Consider the following 16,373-nt stretch of genomic DNA (forward strand, 5'->3'; position numbering starts at 1 on the left):
TCTGTTTTTAACTCCACCCACTTTTTGTAACCTTGACACACAGTCACTACTCAATGACCAAGTTTGTGAGCTTTTGGGTTCCTGGCATCAAAATTGTGCTAATGGAAGCAGTTTATCCAGCAAAGAAATCTGGCTGTTTTTGGCTCCACCCCTTTACAGAATTCGAACCCCAAACACTTAACGACCGACTGTAGCAGGTGTGAGGCCTCTGCTATGAACAATGTGAGAATGGCTGCAGTTTCAATATTCCCCTTGAAAATCAATAGGTGAATTCTGATTGGCTCTTGTAGGCTCCACCTACTTTTCCGAATATTAATCCTAGTCACCCAGTGACCAACTGTGTGAAGTTTGAGAACCCTGCCATTAACAGTGTAAGAAAAGCTGCAGTTTACATTTCCCCATGTAAAAAGTTAGTTGTTTTTGGCTCCGCCCACTATTTCTAATCTTGACATACAGTCACTCAATGACCAAGGTTATGAGCTTTGGGGTCTTTGGCATCAAAAGGTTGCATTTTACTATTAAAATTAAACAAATCTGATTGGCTGTTTTTGGCCTGCTCCCTTCAGAATTTAAACCCCAGTCTCCCAGTGACTGACTGTAGCAGATGTTAGGCCTCTGCTATTAAGAGTGCATCAATGGCAGCAATGTAAATATTCCCCTTGAAAATCAAAAGGTGAATTTTGATTGGCTGCTGTAGGCTCCACCCAGTTTTCTGAATATTAGTCCCAGTCACCCAGTGGCCAACTGTGTCACGTTTGAGAACCCTGCCAATAACAGAATGGCTGAAATCCATCTAACAAATCTGATTGGCTGTTTGTGGCTCCACCCCTTTAGTGAATTTGGACCCCTGTCACCCAATGACTGACTGTATCAGGTTTGAGGCCTCTGCCACTAACAGTGTAAGAATGGTAGCAATGTGAATATTCCCCTTGAAAATCAATAGGTACATTTTGATTGGCTGTTGTAGGCTCCACCCACATTTCTGAATATTCATCCCAGTCACCCAGTGGCCAATTGTGTAAAGTTTGGGAACCCTGCAATGTAAAAAATGAAGTTGTTGGCACCGCCCACTTTTTCTAACCTTGACATACAGTCACTCAGTTATTAAGTTTATCAGCTTTGGGGTCCTTGGTATCAATACTTTCTATATTCCCATTGAAAAATAAACAAATCTGTCTGTTTGTGGCTCCGCCCCCTTCCTGAATTTGGACCCTAGTCACCCAGTGACCAACTGTACCAGGTTTGAGGCATCTGCTATTACCAGTATAAGAGAATGGTAGCAGATGAAATATTCCCTTTGAAAATCAAAAGGTGAATTTTTATTTGCTGTTGTAGGCTCCACCCACCTTCCAAAATCTTAATCTGTCACCCAGTGACCAACTGTGCAAAGTTTGAGAACCCTGCCATTAATGGTGTAAGAATGGCTGCAGTTCATATTTTCCCAGTAAAAGTTGTTTTGGCTCTGCCCACTTTTTGTAACCTTGACACACAGTCACTCAATGACCAAGTTTGTGAGCTGTCAGGTTCCTGACATCAAATTTGTGTGAATGGAAGCAGTTTATCCACCAAGGAAATCTGATTGGCTGTATGTGGCCCAGCGCCTTTAGTGAATTTGGACCCCAGTCACCCAATGACTGACTGTAGCAAGTTTGAAGCCTCTGCCATTAAAAGTGTAAGAATAGCAGCAGTGTAAATATTCCTCTTGAAAATCAATAGGTGAATTTTGATTGGCTGTTGTAGGCTCCACCCACTTTCCTGAATATTAATCCCAGTCACCCAGTGACTAAGTGTGCCAAGTTTGAAAACCCTGCGAGTCTAAGAATGGCTGCAGTTGAGATTTTCCCATGTAAAATGAATGGCTGAAATTTGATTGGCTGTTTTATGCTCCGCCCACTTTTCCTGGATTTGTAACCTCGGTCACCAAGTGACCAACTGTGCCAAGTGTGGGGACTCTGGCTTGATTACTGTGAAAATGGCAGCCTTATACATTTTTTCCACTGATTTGAATGGGTGGAATCTGATTTGCTGTTTGTAGCTCCGCCCAGGTGTGCAGGGGGGACGCGAGACCCCCAGAACGTATCATCCCAGGTAGTAAGGGATCTGTATACCAAGTTTCGTTCAAATCGGTCAAGCCGTTTTTGCGTGATCGTGGCACACACACACACACACACACACACACACACACACACACACACACACACACACACACACACACACACACACACACACACACACACACACACACACACACACACACACACACACACACACACACACACACACACACACACACACACACACACACACACACACACACACACACACACACACACACACACACACACACACACACACACACACACACAGTCACACACAGTCACACACAGACACACACACACACACACAGTCACACACAGTCACACACACGATTTTATATATATAGATTTAAATCTGCTTTTTAAGTTTTTACTGTTTCATTGTCTTTGCTTAATGACACCTTCATTGAAGTATGCCAGAGCTCAAAACTATGAACTATAGACCTTTTTATCTCTTTCCTGCTCTCAGAAGCCATTTTCTGCCAGGAAAGTGTTTTATGGTAGTAATTCCTCATCAGTGAGGGTTATGCTATAGTTCGACCCAGTCTTGACCCAGACAGAAACTGTCACTTGTATACCTGATGTTCAACTCTTTCAGGCAGAGGAAAAAAAAAAGGAACACAACATAGTTATTTGTGTGCTAGGCACTGTACATACACATGTCTATCTCATCACGTCACATGTCACCTCATGTATCTTTTAAAGTACAACTGTTGTGAGAAGTATATGGAGGCTGCCATATGTATTTCCTTTTAACCACTTCAGCCTACAGTGTCGTTTCACCTTAAGCATCCGAGCAACTTTCACCTCCTATTCACTCGTCAATAACTTTATCACTACTTATCACAATTAATTGATCTATATCTTTTTTTTTTCCGCCATCAATTAGGCTTTCTTTGGGTGGTACATTTTGCTAAGAATTATTTTTTTTCTGAATGCACTTTATCGGGAATATTAAGAAAAAAATTGAAAAAAATCATGATTTCTCAGTTTTCAGCCATTATAGCTTTAAAATAATACATGCTACCATAATTAAAACCCAAGTATTTTTATTTGTCCATTTTTCCCGGTTATTACACCATTTAAATGATGTCCCTATAACAATGTATGGCATCAATATTTTATTTGGAAATAAAGGTGCATTTTTTCAATTTGCGTCCATCACTATTTACAAGCTTATATTTACGGTATTTATTTATTTATTTATTTTTTTGATTAAAATTTTTTAATTAAAAATGTATTTAGATGTAGTTTTACTATTTGGCCACAAGATGGCCACAGTGAATTTTAGATTTTTCATCCTATAAGCGTGAGTTCTTGCTTACAGGAACTGAAGGGGTGACGTGGGACATAGAACAATTGAGGCTTTTCAGAGAAAGCTGTTGGTTTTTCTTAGGGGGACATAGATCAATGAATGGGATCTGTATTCCCATTCATTGATCTCAGGGGCAGAGGAAGGCGGTGGGAGCACGTGCGGCGCTGCAGCAGCAGTGCAGGCTATCTGGATGGATATGTCCGTCCAGATAGACCTAAGTGGTTAAGCAATACTAGTTACCTGGCAGCCCAGCTGATCCTCTGCCTCTAATACTTTTAGCCATAGCCCATGAACAAGCATGCAGCAGATCAGGTGTTTCTGACATTATTGTCAGATCTGACAAGATTAGCTGCATGCTTTTTTTCTGGTGTTATTCAGACACCACCGCAGCCAAATAGGCCAGCAGGGCTGCCAGGCAACTGGTATTGTTTAACAGGAAAGAATTATGGCAGCCTCCATATACCTCTCACTACAGTTGTCCTGCAATGCCGGCTCTAGCTATAGCAATTATACAGCAAAACAGGTCTATAATGCAAATAAAAACTATACATAGCTGCATTTTCACACTGATTGAAGGGGTGTCTATTTGCAGCACTAGCTTGTTGGGAAATGTAGTTCCAAATGAGTTTGGTTGTGTCTCATCACGGCATTAGGCAGAACATCTTTATTTCCTTTGCGCAGATGGGAAACCAGCCATTTTTTTAGGCAAAGGTAAAATAAAAAAAGCCTTTCTGTGTTAGTTTAAAAATCATGGCTCCCAGCAGCGGGCTAATGCTGAACCGCAAGGCGGGGGTTTAGTAATGCTCGCTTAACTTGTGACAATTTTTGCATAATTTTCTGCTTTAATTAGAACAGGTTAAATAGAGTTTAAGCAATCTCAAGTAAGTTATGGAGATAGGCATTATTAATTAGTAGTAAGCCAGAGGAAAATATTTAAATGCAATTAAATGTTCCATTCAGTGCTTAGCCAAGCAGAGCTTGACTTTTACGGGTTTTCGGAGAAGCACTTGTCTGCAGCACTACATACACACTATTGCAGATTAATACAGCTCAGAGACTGAATGGTCAAAGCAAGTTTACTATTTCCATCGCAGAATTCACCAAGGTATTAACCAGTTCATCACTATGGGTCTTCCCCCTAATGGACCAGAGCAATTTTCACCTTTCAGTGCTCCTCCCATTCATTCGCCAATAACTTTATCAGTACACATCACACATGAATGATCAATATCTTGGGGTTTTTGGGGGGCAAAGAATTGGGCTTTCTTTGGTTGGTATGTCTTGCTAAAGGTGGCCATACATGGTACAATTTTTCAATTAGATAATTTAGTTCGATTATTCCATTAGATCGAATATAAAGATTTTTCCAGCATGTCCGATCATTTTTCCAGAAAAAAACGGGATAATCGTTCGAATTTCTTGATAAAAAAAAAAGAAATATTTTCAACTTTCATTCAATTCGATCATTTAGATCGAATAAATGGGAAAATCGAACGTTTTTATTGTACCGTGTATCGCCCCCATAAGAATTATTTTACTTTATATGCATTTTACTGGTAATAAAAGAAAAAAAAATGTAAAAAAAAAGTCACTATTTCTCAGCCAATAAATAAAATGCGCGACTGTTGATAAATTATGTCCCTAGTAATTGAGACAAAATACACCTTTATTGCCAAACAAAATATTGTATGGCAACAATATTTTGTTTGGCAATAAAGGTGTATTTTTTCTCATTCATATTTCTTTATGCTATATCACTAATTACAAGTCCTTATTTGAAAAATAACAGTAATTATTATTATTATTATTTAGTATTTATATAGTGCCAACATCTTACGCAGTGCTGTACAGAGTATATATAGTCTTGTCACTGACTGTCCCTCAGAGGAGCTCACAATCTAATCCCTACCTTAGTCATATGTCTATGTATGTATCGTGTAGTGTATGTATTGCAGTCTAGGGCCAATTTTTAAGGGGAAGCCAATTAACTTATCGCTATGTTTTTGGGATGTGGGAGGAAACCGGAGTGCCCAGAGGAAACCTACGCAGACACGGGGAGAACATACAAACTCCGTGCAGAAAGTGCCCTGGCTGGGATTCGAACCAGGGACCCAGCGCTGCAAGGTGAGCATGCTATCCACTACGCCACCGTGCTGCCCACTACGCCACCCTGCCGCCACCGTACACCCTCATGGTAATTGGAAGGGAAGGGGGTGGTTAGGCATTAATAACTTATGAGTCATTTATTCGTTATTATTTAAATGTATGGAGGTGTTCCCCCCCCCCCCCCCCGTTTAATCCTGTGCAGGAAGTACACAGGAGGTGTTTTGTGTCTGTTTGTACTTTCACTTTCAGAATGACCACCGGCATCTTGCTGATGCTATTGATCCTTCATTACAGGCACTTTGGTCTGAACACCTGTTCCCATTCACCGATCAGTGTCCTCCTGTAGGGTGGCTGCAAGAATGTGCACGGGAGTGTGCGCACGACGGGTGATCATGGCGGAGTATGTATATCTACGCCCCTGGAGTTAAGATGAAGTCGCAAAGGGCCTAGATACACTGTACCGGTACAGTTCCTGGTTAAGAAGGCAAACCTACAATCTAAACATTAAAGACAAACTTTACTGTACTTTACAAATGATTTAGTCAGTGTTTGCCCATCGTAAAATCCTCCCTCTCCCTGATTTACATTTTGTCACTGATCACTGGTGGTGACATCTTTAGTGCTCCCCAATACACACAGGTCCCAGAGGACACTGAAATAATGGGTGAAAGGTAGGGAACTACACCAGTACACAGACCCTGTGTCCATGGTCGTGAGTAAAGGCACCAAAGAATACAAAGACCGGAGCTCAACCCTTGACAGGAATAGTATCTTTTTATTGTGTGACGGATCTGACAAATTTTGGACTAGCCCATCTTGTTGTAGGGTATTTTCGGTATTTTCTTTATTATTTTCAAAAACACTCCCCGTTTCGTGAGAGTGGTCCTTTAACTACTTCCAGTCACAGTCAGAAGGAGGCAATATAAAGGTGTGGTTTTATATTGTGTACAGGAAAGATGTTGGTAGGGCATCCTAAGATATGCTGCTTCTCCAGTCAGTCCTATAAAATAAATGGCATACCTGGAGATATGATGTAGAAGAAGTCTTTAAACTCGTCCATCCAGACCTCCGCCAGCCTTCTGTTGTTCTTGTTGATCACGTGACCTGTTCCTCCAGGGAAGGTGTAAGGGGTGGCTTTTCGGAAGACGTGTCCCACATGTGAGCAGGTTACAATTTCCAGGGAACCACCACACTGCCAGATCTAAATGACAAATGGTAAAATTAAACATTTTATTATTATTTTTATTTAGTATTAATATAGCGCCAACATCTTTTGCAGCGATGTACACAGTATATTGTCTCATAACTTTTAACTGTCCCTCAGAGGGGCACTCAGTCTAATCCTTACCATACTCATATGTCTATGTATGCATTGTGTAGTGTATGTATCATAGTCTATGGCCAATTTATGGGGAAGCCAGTTAACCTATCTGGATGTTTTTGGGATGTGGGAGGAAACCGAATTTCCCAGAGGGAACACACACAGACATGGGGAGAACATACAAACTCTGTGTAGATGTTACTCCGCCCCTGGGCAATATTAAATCCGCCCACTTAAAGTGACTTGTTACTCCGCCCATGGCAATCTTTAATCCGCCCACCTTAAGTGACTTGTTACTCCATCCACAGCAATCTTTAATGCACTCACTTAGTGACTCATTACTCTGCCTCCATGACATGCAAAGCTAAGTCACTAACTATGCTGAAAGTTTGTTGTGCATTCCTTGGAATGTGGACAATAACAGTGGAGGCGGAGACAAAGGCTATGTGGGGGATAATAGGTATAGAAGGGCATACAATGGGCAGAGAAAAAGCAGAAGCCAAGAAAGAGGCATGGGCAGTTCAGATGCCTAGACAGTTGATAGGGAATGACAAGACTTCTTACTTGCACCTGCGTGTTTGGCTTTATTTAGAACAGTGAATGTGCACCACAAAAAAGTGATGATGCAGTAAAAAAAACCCTGATGGGCAGCAGAAAATGACATTGCACCGGAATGCCCAGAGCACATTGTTCTCCTCCTTACTCCTCCCCCTCGGGTGTCTTGACTGCTATGGAAGTGTAGAAAACATGAGCGCCTCATGCTTGCTGCACAGCCATTGTAGTTAACGGCAACCGAAACTGATGTATAGTAGTTAAAGGGAACCTAAACTGATGCAGAAAAAGGGAGTTTAACTTACCTGGGGCTTCTAATGGCCCCCTGCAATCGCCCTGTGCCCACAAGGATCCTCCAGTCCCCCGCCATGGCTCAGTTTTAATTTTGCCAACAGAGCCAGTCGATGGCCCCTGCGCCTGCACAACCCTGGCCGCACATGTCCTCGTTTGTACTCCCATCACCGGGAGCATCCTGCGCAGGCCTAGTACGAGAAAATCTCTAATGCGTCTGCGCAGGATGCTCCCAGCGATGGTAGCGTGAACGAGGATGCGTGAAACCAGGGCTGTGCAGGCGCAGTGGCCATCGACTGGCAGAATTCGAAAACTCAGCCACGGCAGGGGAACAGAGGATCCTTGAGTACTGGAATGGGAAGAGGGTGACTGCAGAGGGCCAGTAGAAGCCCCAGGTAAGTTAAACTCTTTTTTTTCTGCATCAGTTACAGTTCCCTTTAACCAGTTGAGGACTGTAGGCTTACACCCCCTAGTGACCAGGCAACTTTTTGCAATTTAGGCCGATCGCTCTCTATGGGAACGTGTCACATGGCTGTCCCTAGTACAACGCTGTCTTAGATTGCAGCGCTGTGCATTGTAAGTAGATGGCAGTCTCCTAGCGGTGATTGCCACTGGGAAAACGATGATGGAGCGGAGATGCGCACGCATCAGCGCTTGCGATCTCCTGCAAAACCCCGCCCCAGGACTTTACACCAATTGGCGTTCAGCGGTCCTGTGGCTGTCGTCCCGTCCATGCCAATTGGCGTGGAGCGGTCGTTAAGAACTTAAAGAGACACTGAAGCGAAAAAAAATATATGATATAATTAATTGGTTGTGTACTATGAATAATTACTAGAAGATTAGCAGCAAAGAAAATATTCTCATATTTTTATTTTCAGGTATATAGTTTTTTTTCTAACATTGCATCACTTTATAATATGTGCAGATTACACAACACTCAGCATTCAAAATGAGTCTTTCAGAGCAGTCTGTGAAGTAATGAACTTTCCTCTAGCAGAGGAAAAGTAAACAGTTCAATTACAGTTGCGATAATAAAAGTCAGATAACAGCCCTCTCCACGACTAACTTAGTCGGAGAGCTTAATAACTTTTTTGCATAGAGATAACAACTGGAGTTTCTCAACTCTTCCTGTACTGGAAACAATTAGACTGATGTATCTGATCTTAATGTTTTTTTTCTTAGTTGTACTACACATACAAATCATAATATCATTTTTTTTTTCGCTTCAGTGTCTCTTTAAGGCACCTGTTTTTTCACTAACACTGAGGAAGCAGGCAAGCACCCCTGAAATGTGTTGTGAATTTTATGTGCTCAAATAAAAGACCTTTTTTTCAATAAACTGGTACATAATCTTCAAGAGAGGTAAGATTATCTCTGTGTTTAGATCAACAGCTTTATTAGCCTATCTAATGCACTGGGCGCCTTCACACCTGTTTTAAGTATTCCGCAGAGATTGCCTGTAAGAACTAAAGATTTCACCCCCTGTGATAAATTTCAGAATATAAATCAAACAAAGTGAGGAAATATTTTACACTGGGCAAACACTGACTAAAAAAAATCATCTATAAATGAATATTGCAAAAGAAATAAGCAATTTAATCCGTTACCTGATTTTCACTTTGGTTCCTCTTTAAGTGTAACTCCATATTAAAAAGGTACCTTATAGCAGATCTAATGCAGCTTGCACTTAACCTTCCCCTACCCCATAAAATCTGTCTTGCCTGCTTATGTTAAAGTCTGTTATCTAATATGGCGTAGCCCACTGAATATAAGCGCGCGCTTGAGTGGGAAAAGGTGAGATCTGCAAACGTTTATAACCCTTGGAAGTATCAGATTGTAGACTAATTGCGGGAAGCTCCAGCAAGTTTAGAAGCAATAGCCCCATTTTATTGTGCTGAGTGTCTTTTTGGCTACAGAAAATATGGAATGCAGAAACGAATTACAGAAGAAATTGAACATTATTTAAGTTTAAACAGGCAGAAACGTGCAGCTTACGGAATGACCTAGATTTGGCCAGAAATCTTTATTGTTCCATTATTCTGGAAGCAAACGAGCAGAAACTAACATTCCTCTTAAGAAGCCTATAATCTGATGTAGATCTCAGAGGAAGACATTGATGTGTGTGGTCATTGAAAAGATGCTTTCTCCTATTCAGAGGGGAATTTTATCTCTTCACTATATTATGGCCTCCGGTATTTTGGTACCATAGACATGATACTAACTGCCCCATCACTGTTTATTTATGGAACTTCTGGGCACAGGCAAGGGTAGATTCACATCTTGTGAGCCCTATAGGCACAGAAGTTCTGGGGCCTAAACACCACCCTATGCCAACCTCACAAATCCTGCTGGCTGTCCCTGCTCCCTGGCCGGCTCTGCCACATTTACAATCCTGCAGCCAATCACCATTCTGGAGCCCTGCTGACATCACAGCCTGCCGAGCACAGAGAACTGGAAGTGCATACTGTATACTGTATACTGTATCTCACACCCCTAGCTCCCAAAACTAAAAATTCTGTAACTAATCTTAGTTACATAAAAGAACATTTGAAAGCATTTCCAAGCATTCATTCATTGCAGAGAGCAGCACAAGATAGCTAATTTTTGTTTCGTCAGCCTCTCTTTTTATTCCACTCCCCCTTCCCTCTCTCTGCTGAACAGACACATTGTCCTGGCAATAGCTGAGTCACTTGAGCAGAAAGAGGGGGGGGGGGGGGCATAGTGAAGGCACATGCCTCAGAGAGCTTCAGCCAGCAATTATTACATTTGCCATTAGCTAGAGACCAGCTATATGCTCCTGCTCTCTGCAGTTAAACTACATGTTGGTACACACAGAGAATGCGTGGGATTGCTTTCAAATGTTATTTTATGTAACTAAGAGTAGCTACTGAAATGTTTGCACCGGGAGTATAATTCCACTCTAAAGTACTGCTCAACCATTTATTGATAATCTGTTAAAAAAAGATTTGCAGCAATAACTCACCTACTCCTGGTTTCCTTCCATGTCTTCTCCACCCTGTCAGCTCTTCCATTCTGCTGCCATGCCCTCTTGTATCTGCCAGAATTTTCATCGCTATGGCACTGACCCAGAAGTATCCCAGAAGTATCCCAGAAGTACTTCTGGGTCAGATCCATGGTGGTGAAAATGCAGGCAGATACGGGGGATATGGTAGGGCGGATGGAAAGGTGACAGGGTGGAGAAAATAGCGAAGGGAACCAGGAGTAGGTGAGTTATGCAGCCGCTTTTTTTGACAGGTTAATCAATACAGAAGTATAAGTGGGTGTGGTCAGGGCGTTCCTAGGGAGGATCACTGCCATATCCTACCCGCCCATATTTGACGTTCTATTCAGTTTGGCTGACTAGAGCGGGGACCCCCGGGAGCTCTGGAATGAGAGGATGGAGCTGTGACATATGACAGCAATAAAACCCCCTCTCAGGCCAGGGGTACTTTAACCATTTTACAGTATCTCAGCATCTAAGCGTGAGACTGAGCAGAGGAACTTCCCATAAGCTGGGCTTCTTTTCACATCAGCGCCTCAGTATATTTTCATTAAAGGTCGGCCAAGCAACAATTTCATTTACTGTATAGGAAATCTTGTAATTTCATTATGTAAATCTGATATTTAGAGGGAAGCTATGTAACATCATACAGCTGATTTAATATAAAGCCTAAGAAAGTCAATTACATTGTAACCCTTTCAAATTTGCCTGTAAAATATCTTATTAACCCAACGCTACTCCAGCAATTTTATGAGATGAACATTGATGAATAGTGAGTAGTTACACGCTACAATTCATCTCTGCATGCTCAGTTTTGGTAGGAAAAAAAAACATACAGGTCTATCTATAAAGAGGGGGAGGGGCTGTTTGCCAGAAATGAACATGATTTCAAGTCAGACATGTCTGCCTGTGCCATGCTCCTTTGCAGGCTTAAAATGAAACAAACTATTGCTCAATGACACAGTCTGTCCCCTGTCTCAGAGTTCTAAAATATATGAACTGTTGAACTTTTTTTAGCTATCCTCTGCGCTCAGAAGCCCAGTTCTCTGCCCAAAAAGTATTTTATGGCTGTAATTCCTAAATGTATCACTTTGAAGATTCACCATCATGTATTATCAATAATGAACCTCACTGCACTCTGGAATAAAAAGCAACAGCAGCAGTGCCGATCGTCTCTCCCTCCTTTCTCCCATTATGCCTATCTGTCTGTCATTATCAGAGCACACTGACAGCACCAGAGTCTGTGGAAGAGGTGTGTGTTTTCTGCTATATCCCTACTACTGACAGTGCAGTGCAATACTGTAGTGCTGACTCGCTGCTTCTTCTCTCATATTAATTTTAACTCTTTCAGGCAGAGAAAGAAGAAACACAACACAGCATATTTATTTGTGAGCTAGGCACTGTACATACATGTCTATCTCATTATGTCACATGTCAATTAAGGTTCTCTTTAACAGCATAATGATGCAAGCCAAGTTGTAGCAGTAGCTCTGGCCACAGATTCCACTTTATCCACCACTAAAGTATATCTCTATGGCAGTAGGAGAACAGAGGCGCCAGCAGGATAAAAGTGGATAAAACCTTTAAAATTTGCTCTAAAGTACTATTAGTTTAAATAGTAGCAATCACACTTATTATATAGTACCCCAAAAGTGTAACGCGTTTCGCAGGCCACGCCCGCTTCATCAGGAAACAAAAGTGGGGACAAACAGAATTTCGGCAATAGCAGGTGTAGCAGCAGTCCTATTTTTAGCCATAGACTCTGAAGAAACATGCAGCAGAGCAGTTTTTGGCAAGATTAGCTGCATGTTTGTTTCTGTTGTTTTCCGGACACTACTGCAGCCAAATAGACCAGCAGGGCTGCCAGGCAACTGGTATTACTTAAAAGGAAATACATATGGCAGCCTCCATATACCTTTTACTTTAGTTGTCCTTTTTAAGTGTGATTATACTCCCAAAACAACATTTTTATTAACTACTATTATTTAAATAATGAAGTTATATAAAAGAATATTTGAAAGCATTCCCTGCATGTAAAAAATGGTTTACTTTCACTGCAGAGAACAATACAGGCTTGCTTATCTCTGGCTAATTGGCAAACAGAATCATTGTCAGCTAGGAGACTCTCTCTGCCTGTGTCTTGATTCTGCTCCTGCAGACACATTGTAATTACCAACTGAGACATCAACATAAAAGTTTTTCCATAAATGACTCATAACCACACTTACCCTAAACGACATCTCCAGATTCTCTCCCCCCCAGATATCCATACCGGAGTCGTATGTTCCAAGCTCCTCAAAATAATTCTTGTCGATGGAGAATAGGCCGCCCGCCATTGTAGGTGTTCTGGAAGAAAATAAAGGCTAGAGATATCACCATCTGCAAACTGTTATTCATTCAGGGTTCTGATCTAGTGAAAATACTACAGAATAATGTAATAAAAATGGCCATTATTAGCCTCGCTAAATACAGGACACTCAACTGTCCCTGTTTTGAAGGGACAGTCCCTCTTTTGGAACCCTGTCCCTCTTCTTTCCTCCTCATTTGTCCTTCTTTCAGAACGTAAGGAGCGTACACACGCCGTATTTTAGCAAACAACGGGTCCGTTAGACCCTCCCGCGGGGCGGTCTTTCTGCCGACAGTAGGGCTTGAGCACAAGCTGTCGGCAGGCAGACTCGGCGCTCGGCAAATCCATCAAAAACAGTTTTATCAGTTTGCCGACATCTTGTAGACTCGTAACAAGCAGGCCAATAAAGTATCTCTGACTAATGCTGGGCATACACGGATAGATTCTTCTTATCAATCGAGCCGCTGATGGCTCGATTGATAATTTCCGACAGGTCCGATTGCCCGCCGGATCGATTCCCCGCTCGATACCTGCGGGCGGACAATAGCAGTAATCGAGCGGAAGATAAGGAAGCGCCCATGCGGACGAGCGGGAATCGATCCAGGAGCACGCAGGGGCGATCGGGGACGCAGCGGGAGTCGATCCGGCGGCTAATCGAGCCGCAGAATCTAGCCGTGTATGCCCAGCATCAGTCTGACTGGATTAACCAGATGCTTGTTTCAAGTGTGATTCAGCCACTACTAAAGCCAGAAAGCTTAGCAGGACTGCCAGGCAACTGGTATTGTTTAAAATGAAATAAATATGGCAGCCCCCAGTTCAGGTGTACTGTAAAGAAGTACTATCTCATATTTTACATTGAGAAGGAATATGGAAGAGTTTGTTGTTTTTGGAAAAAGAAAATTACTTTTTATATTCTACAGACTATTTTTTTTTAGAAATTGTATGGTTTGGATCTTTGGATGGTTGTTCGCAAACTCTTATTCTGAGACCATGGGCCATATATGCAATTCACTTTTTCACCCGAGTTCTCCTAGGAGAACATTTTTCTTTTTCGATTTAAAATAACTATCCTGCACTTTTCAAGTAAAAAAGTACCAAAAAGTAGGTGGAAAAGTACTATCAAAAATTATTTTGAGTATTTTCTTGCTTTCTGGAGGCTTAAAGGGCATTTTATTGACAAGTTTAAAAATATCACCTAGGAGAAAAGTAAGGAGATAAAGTTTATTGCATATGGGTCCAGGGGTGAAATTTAGGAGCTTAGCAGTGAAAGGGTTACCATAAGTACCCTGATGAGGAAACAGCCTCCTCTGGAAGGTATAGAGAAGCAGAGAGCAAGGAGATAATGTGTGGCCTTCTAGTTGTGAAATTACAAATACCGGGAACAGTAAAAAAAGGGCGCCGGCAGCTAGTGGACGAAAAAGGCGCCTCCATTCACTCCCATAATAAATATCGTTTGATGGGCATCAAACAGGAAAAAAAAGCCGCCATAGATTATTAACGTTTTATAACTGCGCCCGGAGATTTCTAAAGTTTTCAAAACATAGATCGCATTTATCTAAACCGTTATTTAAAATGTTATCCCTTGCTGTTTGTAAAACATTATTATCCACATAATAAAGCGATCAGTAAGTAAATCGTAATATATTTTTTACAGTCACTATTTGTAAAACATTATTAACCACACAATAAAGTGATCACTAAGGGGGGTTTAGGGTTAGGCACCACCAGGGGGGATTTAGGGTTAGGCACCACCAGGGGGGTTCTTAGGGTTAGGCACCACCAGGGGGGGGGGGGGGGGGTCTTAGGGTTAGGCACCACCAGGGGGGTCTTAGTGTTAGGCACCACCAGGGGAGATTTAGGGTTAGGCACCACCAGGGGGGTCTTAGGGTTAGGCACCACCAGGGGGGATTTAGGGTTAGGCACCACCAGGGGGGTTCTTAGTGTTAGGCACCACCAGGGGGGGGAGGTCTTAGGGTTAGGCACCACCAGGGGGGTCTTAGGGTTAGGCACCACCAGGGGGGTGGTTAGGGTTAGGCACCACCAGGGGGGTGGTTAGGGTATGGCACCATCTGAGGAGTCTTAGAGTTAGGCACCACCAGGGGGTCTAAGGGTTACGGATAGGTAGAGGAAGGGTTCTGTGTGATACAATAAATGAAGGTTATACCCAAAATTAGACAATTATAATGATTATTCGAATATTATCGTTTTTTAACAAAGGTAATTATAAGTTTCACTTTCAAAACAAGGAAGATTATCGTATTCACAATTTGTGATTTCATAGAGATTATTGAAGGTCTTCAATTTGTAAAACTTTATTGTAAACTAAATACAACACAATATTTTTTTATAAACATTATTGCCACTTATCGTTTACACCCCACTCCCATTTTTCCCCCGATGCCCTTTTTGCATGTACAAATACCGCGTACATCAAAAAAAGGGCGTCGGGAAAAAAGGGCGCGTGGTGTAAACGATAAACAGTATTATCATTTATTGAAATATTGTGTAGAATTTCGTTTAGAAATAGTGTTTTAAGAATTAATAAATCACTAAATAATGTGTATGAGATCGGCAATTCTTAAAACGTTAATCTTCCGTATTTGTAAACTGAAACTTATATTTACGTTTGTTAAAACCCTCCCTGTACCTATCCCTAAACCTAAGACCCCCCTGTTGGTGCCTAAACCTAAGACCCCCCCTGTTGGTGCCTAAACCTAAGACCCCCCAGTTGGTGCCTAAACCTAAGACCCCCCCTGTTGGTGCCTAAACCTAAGACACCCCTGTTGGTGCCTAAACCTAAGACCCCCCAGTTGGTGCCTAAACCTAAGACCCCCCAGTTGGTGCCTAAACCTAAGACACCCCTGTTGGTGCCTAAACCTAAGACCCCCTATGGATAATAATGTTTTACAGACATTAATAAATATAAAATGTAAATAAAAAAAAGGAATTATTTTTTTGGGGTGAATAATAATGTTTTAGAAATGTTGTAGAAAATCTTTATAAACGTTATTCGTCACGGGCTCATTTTGTAAAGTTAAATCATCACAAACATAGTTATAAATCCTTAAAAATCTCCGGGCGCCGTTTGTTAAAACGTTAATAATCTCCGGCGCCTTTTTTTTCCCTGTTCGGCGCCCGGTAAACAATATTTATAATGGGAGTGAATGGGGCGCCCTTTTTGTCCACTTGTCTCATGCGCCCAAATCTCCTGCTTCCACAAATACCACCCTACTATTTCTTCTGCCATAGATTTCCAACTGCAATATTCCCCAATGGTGTCTTAATTTAGACTGTCTTCTCAGTGTTATACAGTAGAGGGCGCTGGTGATCAGCACATGGATGGG

General features: G+C 41.9%; 1 protein-coding gene across 6 annotated transcripts in view; it reads right to left on the bottom strand.

Annotated features, from left to right (window-relative positions):
* The window catches only part of GALNT13 (polypeptide N-acetylgalactosaminyltransferase 13), a 391,024-nt gene that overhangs the window by 104,286 nt on the left and 270,365 nt on the right, over positions 1–16,373 (bottom strand). For all 6 annotated transcript variants that reach the window (XM_068245768.1, XM_068245769.1, XM_068245766.1 and 3 more), the window contains exons 6-7: positions 12,911–13,028; positions 6,538–6,718 (exon numbers count right to left, since the gene is read on the bottom strand). In XM_068245768.1, the coding sequence (XP_068101869.1) occupies positions 6,538–6,718; positions 12,911–13,028 (299 nt within the window). The remainder of the gene's footprint in view (positions 1–6,537; positions 6,719–12,910; positions 13,029–16,373) is intronic.

This window comes from Hyperolius riggenbachi, chromosome 7 (genome assembly GCF_040937935.1).
Source record: "Hyperolius riggenbachi isolate aHypRig1 chromosome 7, aHypRig1.pri, whole genome shotgun sequence".
Lineage (NCBI taxonomy): Eukaryota > Metazoa > Chordata > Amphibia > Anura > Hyperoliidae > Hyperolius > Hyperolius riggenbachi.